The sequence below is a fragment of the Hemitrygon akajei genome, chromosome 13 (genome assembly GCF_048418815.1).
Source record: "Hemitrygon akajei chromosome 13, sHemAka1.3, whole genome shotgun sequence".
Lineage (NCBI taxonomy): Eukaryota > Metazoa > Chordata > Chondrichthyes > Myliobatiformes > Dasyatidae > Hemitrygon > Hemitrygon akajei.
In genome coordinates this window covers 41,217,972-41,236,196 of record NC_133136.1, presented here as the reverse complement: position 1 = coordinate 41,236,196, position 18,225 = coordinate 41,217,972, and the positions used below count along the sequence as shown (strand labels likewise).

The following is an 18,225-nucleotide window of genomic DNA, read 5'->3' as shown; positions in this document are numbered from 1 at the left end:
GTAGCTCAGCATTGATTTGATGGGATGAAGGTGCTGTTTCTGTGCTTAGTATTCTATGACACCAACTCCTCTACTAAGTCATTACCTTACCTTGGCAATAGGAATATTTCATCTTCCTTCCTTCCTTTTACAAAGATAAGGAGAACACATTCAAATATGGAAAACAGATGTGAATCCCACTCAATTTGGAGGGTAGTAGAGTTTTCCACTTCCAACTGCACATCAACACGTTGTTCTGTGACTCCTGTAACATACAAGATTAATAATTGAGCTTAGTTTAACTTTTTCAGATTCCAAGTTTATAAGACAGGTATGGAGCTGAGGAGTTGTGGTAAATACTCCACTTGACCATGTGATCACCAGGGGTCTACAAGCACACAAGAAGACTTAATGACCTACGGCAAGAATTGTCTCACATTGAAAACCTTCATACACCACATCTTTCCTCCTAACACCAACATTAAATCGCACTTCTACTAATCGTGCATAAACCAGCTCTAATTGTTAATCACTTCACAGCAACCCCTTTACACATACTCTCAGGCTCAATACGGGTTGCTGAGCTCAACACCATTCTCTACTTTCCTCCGAAATTCTATCATCTCACAGTATGCCAGTTATCCATCACCTACTTCAAAAGCCAAACATTGTAATTGTTGAAAATCTCTAATGACAACAGAAATTAATGGAAGTATTTAGTAAATCAGGCCACATCTTTCGAGAGAGAAATAAAGCATCTTTATTGCATTTTACCACCCAGGCCAGAGATCCCCATCACCCAGGTCATGCTCTTTTCTCACTGCTCCTAGCAGGTAGAAGGTACAAGAGCCTCAGGACTCGCACCACCAGGTTCAAAAACGGTTACTACCCCTCAACCATCAGGCTTTTGAGCAGAAGGGGACAACAGCATTCATTTTATTTCTGCCGTTCCCACAGCCAATAATTTCACTTTAGAGGCTAATTATCTTGTTAATTCATGCTTTCATTTTTATTGCTATGTATTTATATTTACATTAGCACAGTTTGTGGTTCATTGATCCTGTTTACAGTTATTGCTCTATAGATTTTCTAAATATGCCCCGAGGAAAAAGAATCTCGAGGGTGCATGTAGTGACGTGTATGTACTCCGATAATAAATTTTACTTTGAACTATGAACTCCTTCCTGCTCCTCTGGTAAAGTACTTGTTTCACTTGTTGAAGATTTACACTGTAATCATTGGGATAAAATTGAGCAAGTATGGCCCTTTCTAAAACTGTCACATTTACTCAATTTTAATGATCACAGTATATGGCGTGACTTTTAGTACATCATAACCTTGGGATAATTAAAAAAATGTTAATCATTGATATCCCCAGGAACTTGCTATTTGTTTCTTTGTTCAAATCAAGGATTGAAATTGTAATAATTTCCCAAGTATTGACAAAAAGAAAAACATTACAAAAATAACAGATTTTCTGTGATCGTCATTGTATCGTAAGGATTTGACTGACAGCTTGAGTGTTCACAATGGTGCTGGGCCTCTGATTAATATCAGAAAGTCTGTAATTCAAGATTCAAAAACTTTATTGTCATTCTAACCGTACATCAGCTCTGCAGGGCAGAATGAGACAGCGTTTCCCAGGAGCAGTGCAATCATAACATAACAAACACAACACTAAATAATAAACATAACAATAAATAGTAAAACACACAGCCACATGTCAGTTAAAATCAAGTTATAAAAGTGTCCAGTGCAAGTTAAAAGTGTCCAAAGCAGTGTCAGGTAGAGCAGCTATTTAGCAGTCTGACTGCCTGTGGGAGGAAGCTGTTTAGTAGCCTTGTGGTTTTAGTTTTGATGCACCATCAATAACTCACGCTGAGACTTAGGAAGTGAGATATCGGCTTTTATTGACTGAAGAACAACACTACATCCTGGGAAAATGAGGGAGAGCAGCAGACCACAGTCGCCTTTATACAGGGGTCTGTGGGAGGAGCCACAGGAGCAGTCAGCAGGGTCTGTGGGAGGAGCCACAGGAGCAGTCAGACAGGTATATCTAGTTCACCACAAGTTTTGATGCTCCTGTAACATTTGCCTGATGGCAGAAGAACAAACAGTTCATGGAGAGGGTGTGAGGGGTCTTTAATGATGTTCTGTGTCTTCTGGAGGCATTGACTCTGAAAGAGGTCTTGGACAGAAGGTAGGGAGACCCCAATAACCTTCTCTGCTCCCCAACCACCCTCTGCAAGGCTTTTTTTTTGTCGGCAGCACTGCAGCTGGAGTACCAGGTTGTGATGCAAAAAGTCAGCACACACTCAACCACGCCTCCGTAGAATGTAGTTGTTAGTGGGGAGTGATGCTTGTTTAAGCTTCCTCAGAAAGTGCAATCTCTGCTGGGCCCGGTTCACAATCCCAGTGGTGTTCCTGGACCAGGTGAGATTATCCAAGATCTGCACCCCAAGGAACTTGACGTTTTCCACTCTCTCCACTGTGGAGCCACTGATGCTGAGGGGTGTGTGCTCAGGCTGACACCGTCTGAAATCGACGATCATCTCCTTGGTTTTGGTGACATTAAGCATCAAGTTGTTGTCACTGCACCAGCTCCCTGGGTGTTTGACCTCCTCCCTGTACATTGTTTCATCAATATTGCTGATGAGCCCCACCACTGTGGTATCATCAGCAAATTTAATGATCAGGTTCTCCTTGAATCTGGTTTTGAAGCATCTGGGGTCAATGGCTTGACTAAGGGAGATGTTGAAAATGTCTGTCAGGACATCTGCTAATACATCAGCACATTCCTTGAGCACACGTCCAGGGATGTTGTCGGGACCTCCCGCTTTTTGTGGGTTGACCCTGGCAAGGGTCCTCCGTGTTTGCTCTGAATCAATGATTGGAGCCGGCTGGTCAGATGGTAAGGGACTGGCTCTCCCCCTTGCTGTAGTGTTTGATGCTTCGAAGCGTGCAAAGCAATTGTTAAGCCTGTCTAGAAGAGAGGCATCGCTGTCATCAGTTTTCTGCCTGATCTTGTATTCTGTCAGAGCTTTAATTCCCTGCCACATCCATCTGGTGTCACCTCTGTCACAGAAGTGTCCATGTATTTTGCCCGCATAGGTCCTTTTCGCTTTCTTGATCCCTAGTGAAAGCGCATACCTGGCTGAGCGAAGCGTACTCCTGTCCCCCGATCTGTAGGCTGTGTCACGGGCCTTCAGTAGTGAACGCACCTCTGTTGTCATCCATGGCTTTTTATAACCACGTGCGGTGAAGGTTTTCATCACAGTGACATCCTCCGTGCATTTGGCTATATAGCTGATTACTGCCTCCGCAGTAATGTTCAACAAACTGCATATAGAGAACAACAGAGTGAACCCACTGACTTCAAAGATTCAATCCCTTTTAAGATAGAGCTTTAAATAGAATAAAATTGGAGGTCTATGGGGAAACAGCAGGTGAATGGGATTAATTAGGTCTCTTCTGAATACCCAGTAAAGAGGCAATGTGCGACAAACCTTCTTCAGTGCTCCATGAATCTATATAAAGCAAATTTACAAAAAAATATGGAAAACAGTTTACCCAAGAGGCAACTGTATAAAGTTTCAAAAATTACCATCGCGTTTGCTTTGATTACAATACCTAAACTTGCATTTATATAATATTTTAACCATTAAACATCCAAGCCGCCTTTAGGAGCGATTATCAGACAAAAATCAACACCAAGCCAATAAACTGATAATGTGGTAGGTAACCAAATGTTTGGTCAAAACTGTAAGACAACTAGATAAAAATAATCATCTGCAGCGGTTCTAGTAATCAAAAACAAACTTTTTCATGTATAGATAAATGTATTTTTGATATAATTTTGAGGATTTTTCTGTGCTCTCACCCATCCTCTAAGTATTGTGAAAGGAATACTAGCATGCAGCATTCTTAAATATGGTCTAACCAGGTTTAGCACAACATTCCCTTTTTTCCCAGGTTTTTTTTAAATTTTGAGAAATAGAAGTTTACTGCTTAGCTTGCTTATTTTTAAAAAAAAAATAACTTCAGTACTCTGTGGCACAACTTTTAGTGATCAGTGTATTAGTATTCCAAAATTCATTTATTCCTGAACTTGTAACTTTCATGTCATAAAACATCATTCAAAATGTCCAATTGCATTCAGCAGTTTATTTCTGCTGAACTTCATTTGCTAATTCTTGGCTCATTGAGATAATTCATTAACTTCGGAGTCCGAGGGACGTACAGCACAGAAACAAGCCCTTTGGCCCAACTAGCCCATGCTGGTCAAGATGCCTCATTTGCTAGAATATGGCCCCTAACCTTCTAAACCTTTCCTGTCCATGTACCTGTCCAACTGTCTTTTAAAAATTATCATACTTGCCTCAACCGCTTTGCTCTGGTAGCTCAATCCACATACATATCACCCACAGTGTAAAAAACAGTTATCTCTCAAGTTCCTATTAAATCTTACCTTCTCACTCACTTTAAACCTATTAAAGTGGTGAACAACAGGATGTTCAAGGTCTCCTTTGAAGACCACATGCAAGAGTTCTGCAGTGGTTACTCAACTGACATTTGGTTTCTCCAATGCAGAGGAGACCATGTTGTGAACACTGAATGCAATGTATTAGATTGTAAAAGTAAGTGAATCACTGCTTCACCTGGAAATACTGTATGGGGGTTGGTCCCTGGATGGTAGAAAGGTGAAAAGGCAATGTTGTATCCACCCTGGTTAGAAGGGAGAATGTCAAAAGGAGGTGGTTGGTTGGCAGGAGTAGATCGATAAACCAGGAAGCAGGTTGCAAAGGGAACAGTCTGTGACATGATGTCAGGTGGCGGAACCTCTTTGAAAGTGGTGGAAATTCTGGAGAACGTGGAGACTGATGGCGTGGCAGGCAAGGGAACTGTATTCTTGTTCTGTCCTGAAGAGGAGGGATTGAGAGCAGGAAATGAATGAAATGCAATCAAGGGTTTTGTTAACAGTGGTAGAGGAGAAGCGACAGTTCGGGAAAAGGGAAAGACATTCAAGTTGTAACTGTATGGAAAGTCTCAACACCTGAACAGACATAATGCAGACAGAGGAATAATGGAATAAAGTCCTTAGAAGAGGTAGGATGAAATGAAGAATAATCGAGATAACTGAGATTCAAGAGGCTTGTAACAGATGTTAGTAGCTACGGTAATTTATCTTCTGAGATAGGGAGAGATCCAGAAAGGGAAGGAGACAGCAGAACAAAACTAGGCAGCAGAAGTTGTAGTAGACGAAGCAGCGCCTATACAGGTTATCAAGGTCTCAGAAAAAGTGTCAAGGGAGTGGGTCAGAGAGGCCTGAAACAAATACTCCACAAAAAGATGAACATAGGTTAAAAATCAATATCGTTTTAGCACTCATCCATGAACCTTATACTCATGCCTAATGCTGAAATGGAAGCACTTCCCCAAGGAGTAAGTTGCATCTTATCTTCCTTTTAAAAAGGGCACGGAAACAAACTGATCAAGTGCAATTGGGATATTCTCTGGAGTGGAGAACACACAATGATAAAACTAGTTTGACTGCACAACTTGCTTTCACACTGAAACTTGTCAACTTGTAGATTTCACCAGCCAGGGGTTTGCACATTTGCCCCAGGACCGCATGGGTTCCTCTGGCTATTCCGGTATCCTCCCACATTCTAAACATGTACACTTAGTGAGTTGTGGGCGTACTATGTTGGCGTCAGAAGGGTGGTGACACTTTGGGCTGCCCAGCACAATCCTTGCTGATTTCCTTCAATGTAAACTGACCACTTCACTATGTTTTGAAGTAAATGTGCCAAATAAAGCCAAACTTTATTGCTCTGTACTCCTTTATAATGCATCTTAAAAGCTATTACATTGAGCAAGCTCGTGTTCACCCTTTTGTTGTTCCCTGACAAACTTTGTTCTCATTCTTGTGACATGCCTTGGGAGTTCTTGCTGTGTGAAAATGGCTGTAGATATTGTTTCATGAACAGTAAACATGTATTTTGAAGGGGAATGGAAGTAAAATATATAAAGTGGGCCCAGAATAACATGTTGATAAATAATATTGAGGTTGAAATGTCCACATAAAACTCACTCAATTTTTGTTTGCATCAGTATCGTGTAATGACTGTGTGGGGCTATCAAGTGGAACTTCTTGGAGTGGTACAGTCAGTGGACTAATTTCACTATGATACCATATAACACTGAAATATGATTTAGCATATTTTTCTGGAGACGTTTACAATGTACTGTTATACCTGCACCAACAGTAAAACCTGAAATACCAGGTTTGAAGAATGTGCCCGCTTTGTTTGCTAGCGATTCTAATTGTAGGCTTCCCTGAAGCATTATTCTTTGCCAAGTCTACTGTACAGAGAGCAAGAACAAAGTACTGACCCCAAAAAAAATGCTAAAGGAATCCACTAAGATATTTAGCAGGGATAGAAATGTCACGCTGAAATCAAGAGCATAGTCTCACTCATCCTTTAAACACTTTGATATTTGGTTTCACTGAATTCATTGGTAAATAGGGTAAGTCAGATAATGTGCAGGCACTGCAAGACTGCTAGTGAGACATTCTCCACCTCAAAGACAAAACTATAAGTAGTATTCCTTCATAATTGGATTCTGATAGATAAATAATCTGGGAGTGAAGAAAGGAGGGGGTGGGCCACAAGACATTGGAGCAGAATTAGGCTATTTGGCCCATAAAGTCTGTTCAGCCTTTCCATTTTATCTGATTTACTGTCCCTTCAACCTCACTCACCTGTCTTGTCCCCATAATGTTTGATGTCCTTACTATCAAGGCCCTATCAACATCTATTTTAAATAACCCAATGACTTGGCCTCCACAGCCATCTGTAGCGATGAATTCCACAGATTCACTACCCTCTGGCTGAATAAATTCCTCTTCTTCCTCTCAGTTCTAAAGGGACAACCTTCTTTTCCAAAGCTGTGTTTTTTGGTCCACTATAGGAAACGTCCTCTCCATGTCCACTCTATGTAGGCCTTTCAATATCTGATAATGAGATCCCCCTCTCATTCCGCTAAACTCTAGCAAGTACAGGCCCAGAGCCATCAAATTTGCCTCATTCCCAGGATAACTCTCATGAACCTCCTCATCTGTAGGGAAGAATGCTGCAGGAGAGATTACAGAAACTCAGTGGTATGATAATTATACCTACCAGCAATCCTGACTTGGAGTATGTTGCCTTGATGTACGATTACATTATTGTATGGTTGTGACAAGCTCAGGCATCATCTCTTTAAAAATAACTCACAAGAACTGACAGTATGGACTACTTATACAAAGAATGGCTATTGTGGAGATAGTGAAATTTTGAGCACATTTTAAAAACTTTTGTATGACTTTGTTTGGAATGCACATTTGCATTTGAGAAACATTGAGAAATGAGGGATCTTTGTAAGAGCATGACAAAATCAAAGTCCTGGGAGGGCGGAAATGGAACAGGCAAACAGAATAGGTGAAATTACGTGACAGGGCATTTTGTTACAATGAGAATAAAAGGAAGAGGTAGGCAGCAGTACAAAACTTAATAAGAAATTTAAAGAGACAAAGAATGTACTTAACAATGTACCACTGCAGTTACTCTTGGGCTAATGCCAACTGAAAATGAAAAATCTTGAGAATGAAAAAAATAAAGAGTTTGTTGTTTTGTAGAACTGCATGTAGTCCAGCAAATGGAACTGGAACAAAACAGAGAACCCATGAGAGTATAGAAGAAAGATGCAAAACAGGAAGAATCCCTGCCAGAGCATCCTTGGGTGAAGGAGCAGTGAATCTCTTCATAACTGAGGTGAAAAAAACTATCTAGTCAATTATTATTTTACCATAACTTCTTGTAAATACTCTACTGTAACAGACAAAAAAAGGTATTCCACAATCCACATCATACCATACACAGTCCAGTGGGAAGGTGCAGAAACATGCCAAGTCGTTTAGAATGGCACAGAGACTGATGAACTGCTGAGCCACTGAATGAACTTGGCATCATCATGAGTTCCAACTAATTCAATTCACTCCACACTACATGACATTAAGCACCAACTGAGAGTACTGGACGTAGAAAAGGCAGTAGGCATTCTAATTGCTGTACTGAAGTCTTGAGTTGCAGAACTATAACTATCTATGTCTCTAGCCAGGTTGTCCCAGGACAGTTACAACACTTGCATCTATGTACATGGACATTTGTAATTACATCTTCAGCTGCTTCGTCAATTAGATTTCTGCTGTCATAAAGTCAGAAGCGGGATGCTTACTAATGCCTGAAAAATGTGAACTTCATCAGCTATTAAGCAGTACAGACCTGCATCCAGCAAGACCTCAGCAACTTTCAAGCATGGTGATGTGGCAAGTAACACACCACAGGAAATGATGTCACCTAACAAAGGGTATGGAAAACATCAAAGCCAATGATGAGCTCCCAGAAGGTAACCCCAACCCTTACGACAACCTGTGACAAATATATGGGACAAATCACCAACTAAAACACCTACAATCTGTAGCAGATGTCAGTCAAGATCCATACATTAAATTGTAGTACAGATGGATATATTTAGGTATTTTGGATTTTGAAACAAGGACAGAATAAACTCAGTTTTCAAAGTTGGAATCAGACACATGACTAAATATAAAAGATGTAAGTGATGCTGTGATGCTCACATACACTCAGTTGCCACTTTATTAGGGACCTTCTGAACCTAATGAAGTGATGACTGAGTGCACGTTCGTGGTCCTCTGCTACTGGAGCTCAACTACTGCAAATTTCAATGTGTCGTGCCTTCAGAGTTGCTCTTCTGCACAACACTAATGTGCAGTTATTTGAGTTACAGTTGCCTTCCTTCAGTTTAAACCAGTCTGGCCAGTCTCTTCTGACCTCTCTCATTAACAAGGCGTTTTCGCTCAAGAACTGCCATTCGCTGGATGTTTTTTTTATTTTTCCACACCATTCTCTATGAACTCTAGAAACTGTTGTGCATGAAAATCCCCGATCAGCAGTTTCTGAAATGCTCAAAAGCAGCACATCTAGCACCAACAATCATTCTACAGTCAAAATCATTTAGATCACATTTCTTCCCCAATCTAATGTTTGGTCAGAACAACAACTGAACCTCTTGACCATGTCTACATGCTTTCATGCAATGAGGTGCTGCCATATGATTGGCTGATTAGATATTTGTATAAATGAAGTGTACCTAATAAAGTGGCCAGTGAGTGTATAATCAATTGTAAGCATCAGATACTTCTGGGTCAGGGGATTTGTTTAAGATTGAACATAACTAACTTTGCAGGATGTGCAGCTCAGAAAAATCATTTAACAATAACCTCCCAAGATCCCACGTAAAACAAAAAGGAGTACTTTATTTAAAGAAAGAACAACTATTGGAGACAGCATTCTTTACAGGGCACTGCCATGGAATCTGAAAAGTTTTTGGATGATGTTGTAGACGGACACAATATGGATAAGAATAAGGAGAGAGTAAAAGGCACAACCTGAGGAAACTCCAGACTAATGGTGTGGGAAAGGTAGAGGAGTAATTAAAAGTTATCTTCTAACTACAGTGTAATAGAATTCAACTGTTGCTAGAAAAGGTGCAGACAAGGTGAAGGAGTATCCTGAGGACTTCTGGAGATACATCAAGAGCTAAAAGATAGCAAGGGACAAAATTGATCCTCTTGAACATATATGTCAAACTCAAGGCCCGCGGGCCAAATCCGGCCCGCGGTGGAATTATCTTTGGCCCGCGAGATAATATCTAATTACTATTAAAGCTGGCCCCAGTAATCGAAGCACCTATGGCGTATGATATGGCTAATGCTGAGTTTATTCAGGTACCAGGTTTTCAGGGTTTTTAGTGTTTATTCGGCAGTCTTGCTCGGCAGTCTTCTTCATAAGAAACGGAATTTGTAAAGTGAAACACTTTGTAGTTATAGCAGAGACTGAGACACATGAGAGCAGGCTGAAAAAACGGAGGCAACGAAAGCTGCGTTGGCACACGTCGGACTGATCCGGCCCGCATGAAGCTGCATTTTGCTCAATCCGGCCCGTGACCAAAAATGAGTTTGACACCCCTGCGATCAGTATGGTCATCTGTGCATGAAGTTGAAAGACGGGAGAGATCTTTAATGGATTTTTTGCATGAATATTTATTCAGGAGCTGGATAGAGTCTGTTGAACTAAGGCAAAACAGCAGTAGGTCATTACAGAGGATTACAGGTGCTTGCTGTCTTGCAGCAAATTATACAGGATAAGTAGTCAGAGCCTGGCAGTGTGTATCCTCAGCCCTCGTAGGAGACTAGTACCAAGACTGCAGGATCCCTAGCAAAGGTATTTAAAACACCCATGGCCACAGGAGAGGTACCAGAGGATTGGAGGATAGCTAATGCTGCTCTATTGTTTAAGAAAGGCTCTAAGGATAAGCCAGAAAATTATAGGCCAGTGAGCCTGACATCAGTGGTTGGTAAATTAATGAAAATTATTTTAAGGAACCAGATATATAAATATTTGGATAGATGGGGATAGACAACATGGCTTTGTGCATGGTAGATCGTGTCTAACCAATCTTAGAGAGCTTTGAGGTCACCGTGAAAGTTGATGAAGGAAAGGTAGTAGATGTTGTCTATATGGACTTTAGCAAGGCCTTTAACAAGTTTCCACATGGAAGGTTAGTCAAGAGATCCAGACGCTTCGCATTCAGGATGAGGTAGTAAACTGGATTTGAGGTTGGCTTTGCAGGAGAAGCTACAGAGTGGTACAGAAACTGCACTGCGGCAGATAGATAGGCTCTACAATGGGTAATCAAAACTGCCCAAAGCATCACTGGCACAAGCCTACCTGCATCGAGAACATACATACAGAAAGCTGCCAGAAAAAGGCCAGCAATATCATGAAGGATGCCACACAACATGTTCACAGACTGTTTGTCCCACTCCCATCAGGGAGGAGGCTAAGTAGCATCCATGCCAGGACCATCAGACTTAAACAAAGTTACTTTCTGCAAGCAGTAACATTAAATAAAACCTCCACCAAATAACCCACCTCACAACAACCCCCACCTCCACTACTTTATCATTTCCTGTCAAAGTCACCTTATGTACACACACTCCTGCATCTAATAATACTTTATGTACAGTCCAATCAACTTAGTGTTTTTTTATTGTGATCTTTAAACCTAACTTTTTTTGCGCAGCATCATATCTGGAGTAACAATTATTTCATTCTCCTTTACACTGTTTACTGTCGTTTCCAGTACACAAATCTTTATCTGTCCCACAATCTCTGACTTCCTGCCATTAGGCAGAAGGACTGTGCAGTACAGGAACACGGACTGTTAGGCTGGATAACAGTTTCTTCCCCCAAACTGAGACTTCTGAACACCCTACTACCACCCAGCACACATTATTGATGACAGTGTTAGTAACATTATACTGTTACATATTGAACTACATGCCGTATATGCACCTGATGTCAACTTGTACATCCACTGATCTTTTTAAATTTTCCATTGATATTATTGTGTTCATTTTATTTTAGCACGATGCAATTACAGCTCAGAGCATCACTAAATTCTGACACTGCAAGAAATTTGCAAATCCTTCTCATGAGCATATGGGTTTCCTCTGGGTGCTCGTTTCCTCCCACATCCCGGGCTGTCCCAGTTAGAAGGTTAATTGGTCATTCTAAATTATTTAGGCTACGGTTAAATAGGTGGAATGCTGGACAGTGTGACTAATTAGGCCAGAAGGGCCTGTTCTGTACTGTATTCTAAATAAATAATGCACTGTATGTGATATATGTACTGCTTTTTGAAGGTCATGTTTGACAAATCTTAATGAATTTTTTGAAGAGGTTACTAGGAAAGTTGATGAGGATAAAGCAGTGGATGTTGTCTATATGGACTTCAGTAAGGCCTTTGACAATGTTCCACATGGGAGGTTAGTTAGGAAGGTTCAATCGTTAGATATTAATATTGAAGTAGTAAAATGGATTCAACAGTGGCTGGAGGGGAGATGCCAGAGAGTAGTGGTGGATAACTGTTTGTCAGGTTGGAGGCTGGTAACTCGTGGTGTGCCTCAGGGATCTGTACTGGGTCCACTATTGTTTGTCATATACATTAATGATCTGGATGATGGGGCGGTAAATTGGATTAGTAAGTATGCAGATGATACTAAGATAGGTGGTGTTGTGGATAATGAAGTAGGTTCTCAAAGCTTACAGAGAGATCTAGGCCAGTTAGAGTTGGCTGAAAGATGGCAGATGGAGTTTAATGCTGATAAGTGTGAGGTGCTACATTTTGGTAGGAATAATCAAAATAGGACATACATGGTAAATGGTAGGGCACTGAGGAGAATGCAGTAGAACAGAGTGATTTAGGAATAATGGTGCATAGTTCTCTGAAGGTGGAATCTTATGTGGATAGCGTGGTGAAGAAAGCTTTTGGTATGCTGGCCTTTATAAATCAGAGCATTGAGTATAGGAGTTGGGATGTAATGTTAAAATTGTACAAGGCATTGGTGAGGCCAAATTTGGAGTATTGTGCACAATTCTGGTCACCGAATTACAGGAAAGATGTCAACAAAATAGAGTACAGAGGAGATTTACTGGAATGTTACCTGGGTTTCAGCACCTAAGTTACAGAGAAAGGTTGAACAAGTTAGGTCTTTATTCTTTGGAGCGTAGAAGGTTGAGGGGGGACTTGATAGAGGTAGTTAAAATTATGAGGGGGATAGATAGAGTTGATGTGGTTGGGCTGTTTCCATTGAGAGTAGGGGAAATTCAAACAAGAGGACATGAGTTGAGAGTTAAGGGGCAAAAGTTTAGGGGTAACACGAGGGGGAACTTCTTTACTTTGAGAGTGGTACCTGTGTGGAATGAGCTTCCAGTAGAAGTGGTAGAGGCAGCTTCGATATTGTCATTTAAAAAGAAATTGAATAGGTATATGGACAGGAAAGGAATGGAGGGTTATGGACTGAGTGCAGGTTGGTGGGACGAGGTGAGAGTAGGCATTTGGCACGGATTAGAAGGGCCGAGATGGCCTGTTTCCATGCTCTAGTTGTTATATGGTTTTGCACCTCAGTCCCAGGGGAACATTGTTTCGTTTGACTGCACACGTGTGTACGGTTGAATGACAATAAACTTGAACTTGAAAGTGATGTCATAGCTAGATAGGGTCGTGAAGAAAATTCTTGGCGCACTTCCTTCATAGATCAAAGAATTGAGTAAAGTTGTTAGGATGTTCTGTTGAAGCTGTACAAGATGTTGGTGAGGTCTAATTTGGAGTATTGTATGCAATTCTTGTCACCTAGCTACAGGAAAGATATGAATAAGACTGCACGAGTACAGACGAAGTTTACAAGGATGTTACCAGACCTTGTGGACCCAAATTATAGGGAAAAGTTGAATAGATTAGGACTTGATTCCCTGGAGTATAGGAGAATGATGTTCACTGAGGTATACACAATTATGAGGTGCATAGATAGGGTTAATGCAAGCAGGCCTTTTCCACCAAGGTTGGGTAAAAGGTAACATGTTTAAGGGGAAGCTGAGGAGGATATCTTCACTCAGTAGATGGTGCGGGCATGAAATGAGCTGCCAGTGGAAGTGGTGGATGGCTTGTTTCAACATTTAAGAGGCGGAAGGGGTATGGAGAGCTATGGGCAATGGGACTACACTGAATAACAGTTTGGCATGGACTACGTGGGCCAAACAGACTGTTGGTGCTGTGAAGCTAACCCGTCCAGCACAGCTACTTCAAAGATTGCTCTACAGAACCAGTAAATTGAGCCATCTGCTGTTGTACCTGAATTTGTCTGTTTAGTACCACGCATTGAAATAGTGGAAACCCAAAACTAGATAGATAGCATATACAGGAGGAGATGACTGCTTGGGAATCAAGCAAAGTGGGTGCCTTGAGATGCCTAAGAAAAAGCATCTTTGCAGTTCAAAGTAAATTTTATTAACAAAGGACATACATGTCACCATATACATCCCAGAGATTCAATTTTGCTGTGGGCATACTCAGCAAATCTATAGAATAGCAACCATGACAGGATCAATGAAAGATCAGCCAGAGTGCAGACGACAACAAACTGAGCAAATGCAAATATAAAATAAATTGTAGTAAATAATGAGAACATGATATAATGAGATAAAGAGTCCGTAAAGTGAGACCATTGGTTGTAGGAACATTTCAGCAATGGAGCAAGTGAGTGTAGTTACCCCTTCTATTCAAGAGCCTGCTGGTTGAGGGGTAATAACTGTTTCTTGAAGCTGGTGGTGCCAGTCCTGAGGCTCTTACACCTTTCACCTGATGACAGCTGTGAGAAAGCATCTGTGCTGACATACGAGGCCGTGATGCAGCCAGGCAATATACTCTTTAACAAACTTCTACAGATGTGTGGTGAAGTTTCAGATGTCATGTTGAATCTTGGCAGACTTCTAAGGAAGTAGAGGCGCTGCCATGCTTTCTTCAGAATTGCTCTTACATGCTGGGTCCAGGACAGGTCCTCTGAAATAGTAACACCAAGGAATTTAAAGTTGCTAACCCTTTCCACCTCTGATCGTCTGATGACGACTGGCTCATGGACCCCTGGTTTCCCTCTCCCGAAGTCTATAATCAGATCTTTGGTCTTGCTGACATTGAATGAGAGGTTGTTGTTATGATACCACTCAGCCAAATTTTCAGTCTCCCTCCTATCTGCTGATTTATCACCACCTTTGATTCGGCCTATGACAGTGGTGTCCTCAGCAAACCAGAACGTGGCATTGGAGCTCTGCTTAGCCACACAGTCAAGTGTAAAGCCAGTTGAGCAGTGGAGCTGAGGAAACAGCACTGTGGTGCACCTGCATTGATCGAAATCGTGGAGGAGACAAGGCATGTGTGGGAGCAGAATTAGGTTATTCGACTCTCTGAATCTGACAACCATTCCACTGCTGCTGATTTATTGTCCCTCTCAACCCCATTCTGTTGCTTTCTCCCCAAAACCTTTGATGCCCTGATTAATCAAGAACCCATCAACCTCAGCTTGCTCTATGACTTGGGCTCCACAACTGTCTGTGGAAATGAATTCTATAAGTTCACTACCCTCTAGCTAAAGAAATTTCTCCTCATCATTTCTGTTCTAAATGGGCACCCCTCTATTCTAAAGCTCTCTGGTACTAGACTCCACCACCATAGGAAACATTTTCTCCACATCTACTTTACCTCTGTCTTTCAATATTTGATAAGTTTCAAGGAGATACCCCCTCATTCTTCTGAACTCCAGCACATACAAACCTAAACACTCCTCATACATTAACCCTTTCATTCCCAGAATCATTCTTGTGAACTGCCTCTGCATCCTCTCCGATGCCATCACATCTTTTCTTAGATAAGAGGCTCAAAACTGCTCACAATACCCCAAATGAAATCTCAGCAGTGCCTTACAAATCCTTTACATTATGGCCTCACTCTTGTATTTATTCCTCTCGAAATGAATACTAATATTGCATTTATCTTCCTTACCACTAACTCAACCTGCAAGTTAGCCTTTAGGGAACATTGCACAATGACTGCCAAGACCTTTTGCACCTCCGATTTTTTAATTTCCTTCCCATTTAGAAAATACTCACACCTTTATTCCTTCTACCAAAATGCATGACTATACACTTCCCTACAGTATATTCCATCTACACTCCTTTGTCCATTCTCCCAAGCCAAGTCTTTCTGTAGACTCCCTACTTCCCCAACACTATGTGCCACTCCACCCATCTTCTTATCATCTACAAACTTGGTCACAAAGCCATCAATTCCTTCATCCAAATCATTGACAGTTAATGTGAAAAGAAGCAGTCCAAACACCAGCTTCTGTAGAACACTAGTCATGGGCAACCAACCAGAAAAGGCTCACTTTATCCTCTCTTTGCCTACTACCCATCAAACAACCTTCTATCCATTCTAGTATCTCTCCTGTAATACCATGGGCTCTTATCTTAAGCAGCATCTTGTCAAAGGCCTTCTGAAAATTGAGGTAAACAACATCCATTAACTCTCCTTTGTCTATCCTGCCTGCATTTTACCCAAAATAACTCCAACAGATTTGTCAGGCAAGATTCCCCTTAAAGGAAACCATGCTGCCTTTGGCTGATTTAATCACGTGCCTCCAAGTACCCAGAAAATTTATCCTTAATGATTGACTCCAACATCTTCCCAACCAGAGATCAATCTCTTCAGCCACCTCTTTCAGAACCCTGGGGTGTAGTCCATCTGGTCCTAGTGACTTGGGACCTTTCAGCTTACCAAGCGTTTTCTAATAGCAACCGCATTCACTTCTGACCCCTGACCTTCTCGAATTTCTGGCATACTGCTGTTGTCTTCCACAGCGAAGACTGACACAAAATACTTATGCAGTTTGTGCAGCATTTCTTTGCCCCCCTATACAACCTCTCCGGTGTTTTCCCAATGGTCGGTATGCACTCTCAACATTTTTATTTATATATATGAAAACATTGGTATCTTCTTTTATATGATCGGCTACCTTACCTTCGTATTTCATCTTTTCTCTCCTTATACCTCTTCTTTCATTATTCTCTCCTATCTAGTTACCTTATATGATTTTAAAAGCTTCCCAATCATCTAACTTCCCTTGTCAGCTACGGTTGCGCTATCCCTCCTTCAGAGTGCTTCATCTTTCAGATGTGTCTATCGAAGTGCTCTCAGACGCTCCAGCCATTGCTGTTCTGTCGTCATTACGTACAGATTAAAGAATTCTGACGATCAATGGAATTCAAGAGTATTTATCTGTAAATAATCTATTAGTGTACAGATACAAGTAATTCATTGATAGTGTTAGATATTCGGTATTGATATTTATCTACGTTGTAGAACTAAGTGATAACTTTTGGGACACCGCAAGTCACTGAGCTGTGTTTGTCATCAATAAAAGATGTAAAGGTTCGATGTTACTTGCCTTACCTATAACAGCACAGATTAAAAACGCGGAGATTTCAGTAGCCAGTGCAGCATTACCATTCGTAAACTCTGACCATGTTTGATTTTTATCCTAGTTGTGAGTCAATTCTACGTACAAGACTTTATCCTACAGTCCTAATATTTCGATAACTGAACACCATTCCGCAATATTTTAAACTCATTTACTTTCCTAACTATTTGATTCAATTCGCAGTTTTTATCCCCCTGTATCCCGAAACTGAAGCCTCGCGGGAGGTGGTGGGATTGGGAATTCGGAAGGTGGCTGCAGTAGGTTACATTTTAATTTGCCAATTTAATTATATAGTCTTAAAATACAGCGACACACGGGAGGTTCCACGCTGTTCTAAAATACTTTTAAGTTACCTTCATATTGAAACAACATATCCAAAGTGAGCAAGTAAGGTGGGGTTGGATGAAGAATTACAGAAGTCAATTCCAACACACAAATCAATGCTTGGCCAATGATCAGGTCGTGTTTCCCCTCCAGCTACAGCCTGTGACAAAATTAATGGACAATGACCTCAATCGTACCACTAAATATTATCACCATCCTCCTGGAAACGAATAGCGCTGGAAAATCTGCTATGACTATTCTAAATCGTCCATTTACAGGAAGATCCGCCTACTGGACACTCATTCGTCCGCTGTGACGAATGGCATTGTAGCCCGTTGTTTAATTAGACAGAGAGCGCATCAATCAAAGGCAAACGACCCTTTTGTTTTCACGGGACCCCACCGCAGTTCTTGTTGCTTTGTGTTCGGAGACTTAATGTTCTGATGTTGTGTAGCTTACCTTGGGTGCGCATGATGGGTGCCAAGGATGCCAAGAGCAAGATGCGAAGGCTCATCTTGCCCGGGACTCGATGCAAAGTCTTATTGCTGCCGAAAGTTTGGCTGCCTCTCCATCGCGCGGCCTCGCTTACTGACCGTCCTCTGGGCAGAAAGCCAGCGACGTGCGCTGCTCGCAGGGCATCACTGCTGACAGCGTACGAGGCGGAGTTGGGCCTTCACTCCATCACCTTAGCTTTCAATAGAGAAGGCAGCGTATGTGTGGTGTGGGGGGGGGGGGGGGGTGGAATCTATCTCCTATGTTTCCGCATTAGGTGGAAAAGCCCCTTGTCCATATTAAACCCAATAGCCTAATATAACAATGCTAAAACTTGGCACTTTGTAATTATGCATTCCGGGCACTGAGTAACAGTTAGCTTTTCATTACAAGTTCCGCAAATTGGTTCACATAAGTAAATTGAAACT

At 41.4% G+C, this 18,225-nt stretch overlaps 1 protein-coding gene across 4 annotated transcripts in view; it reads right to left on the bottom strand.

Annotated features, from left to right (window-relative positions):
• LOC140737807 (uncharacterized) overlaps nt 1-17,925 on the bottom strand; it is a 71,407-nt gene extending 53,482 nt beyond the window's left edge. Inside the window, exons 1-2 of one of the 4 annotated variants that reach the window (XM_073064470.1) lie at nt 17,765-17,925; nt 91-244 (exon numbers count right to left, since the gene is read on the bottom strand). In XM_073064470.1, the coding sequence (XP_072920571.1) occupies nt 91-244; nt 17,765-17,819 (209 nt within the window). In that variant the 5' untranslated portion in view covers nt 17,820-17,925. Of the gene's footprint in view, nt 1-90; nt 245-17,334; nt 17,478-17,764 lie in introns of those variants that run through there. The other 3 variants (XM_073064471.1, XM_073064468.1, XM_073064469.1) reach the window with 3 other exon arrangements.
• Nucleotides 17,926-18,225: the final 300 nt, after the last annotated feature.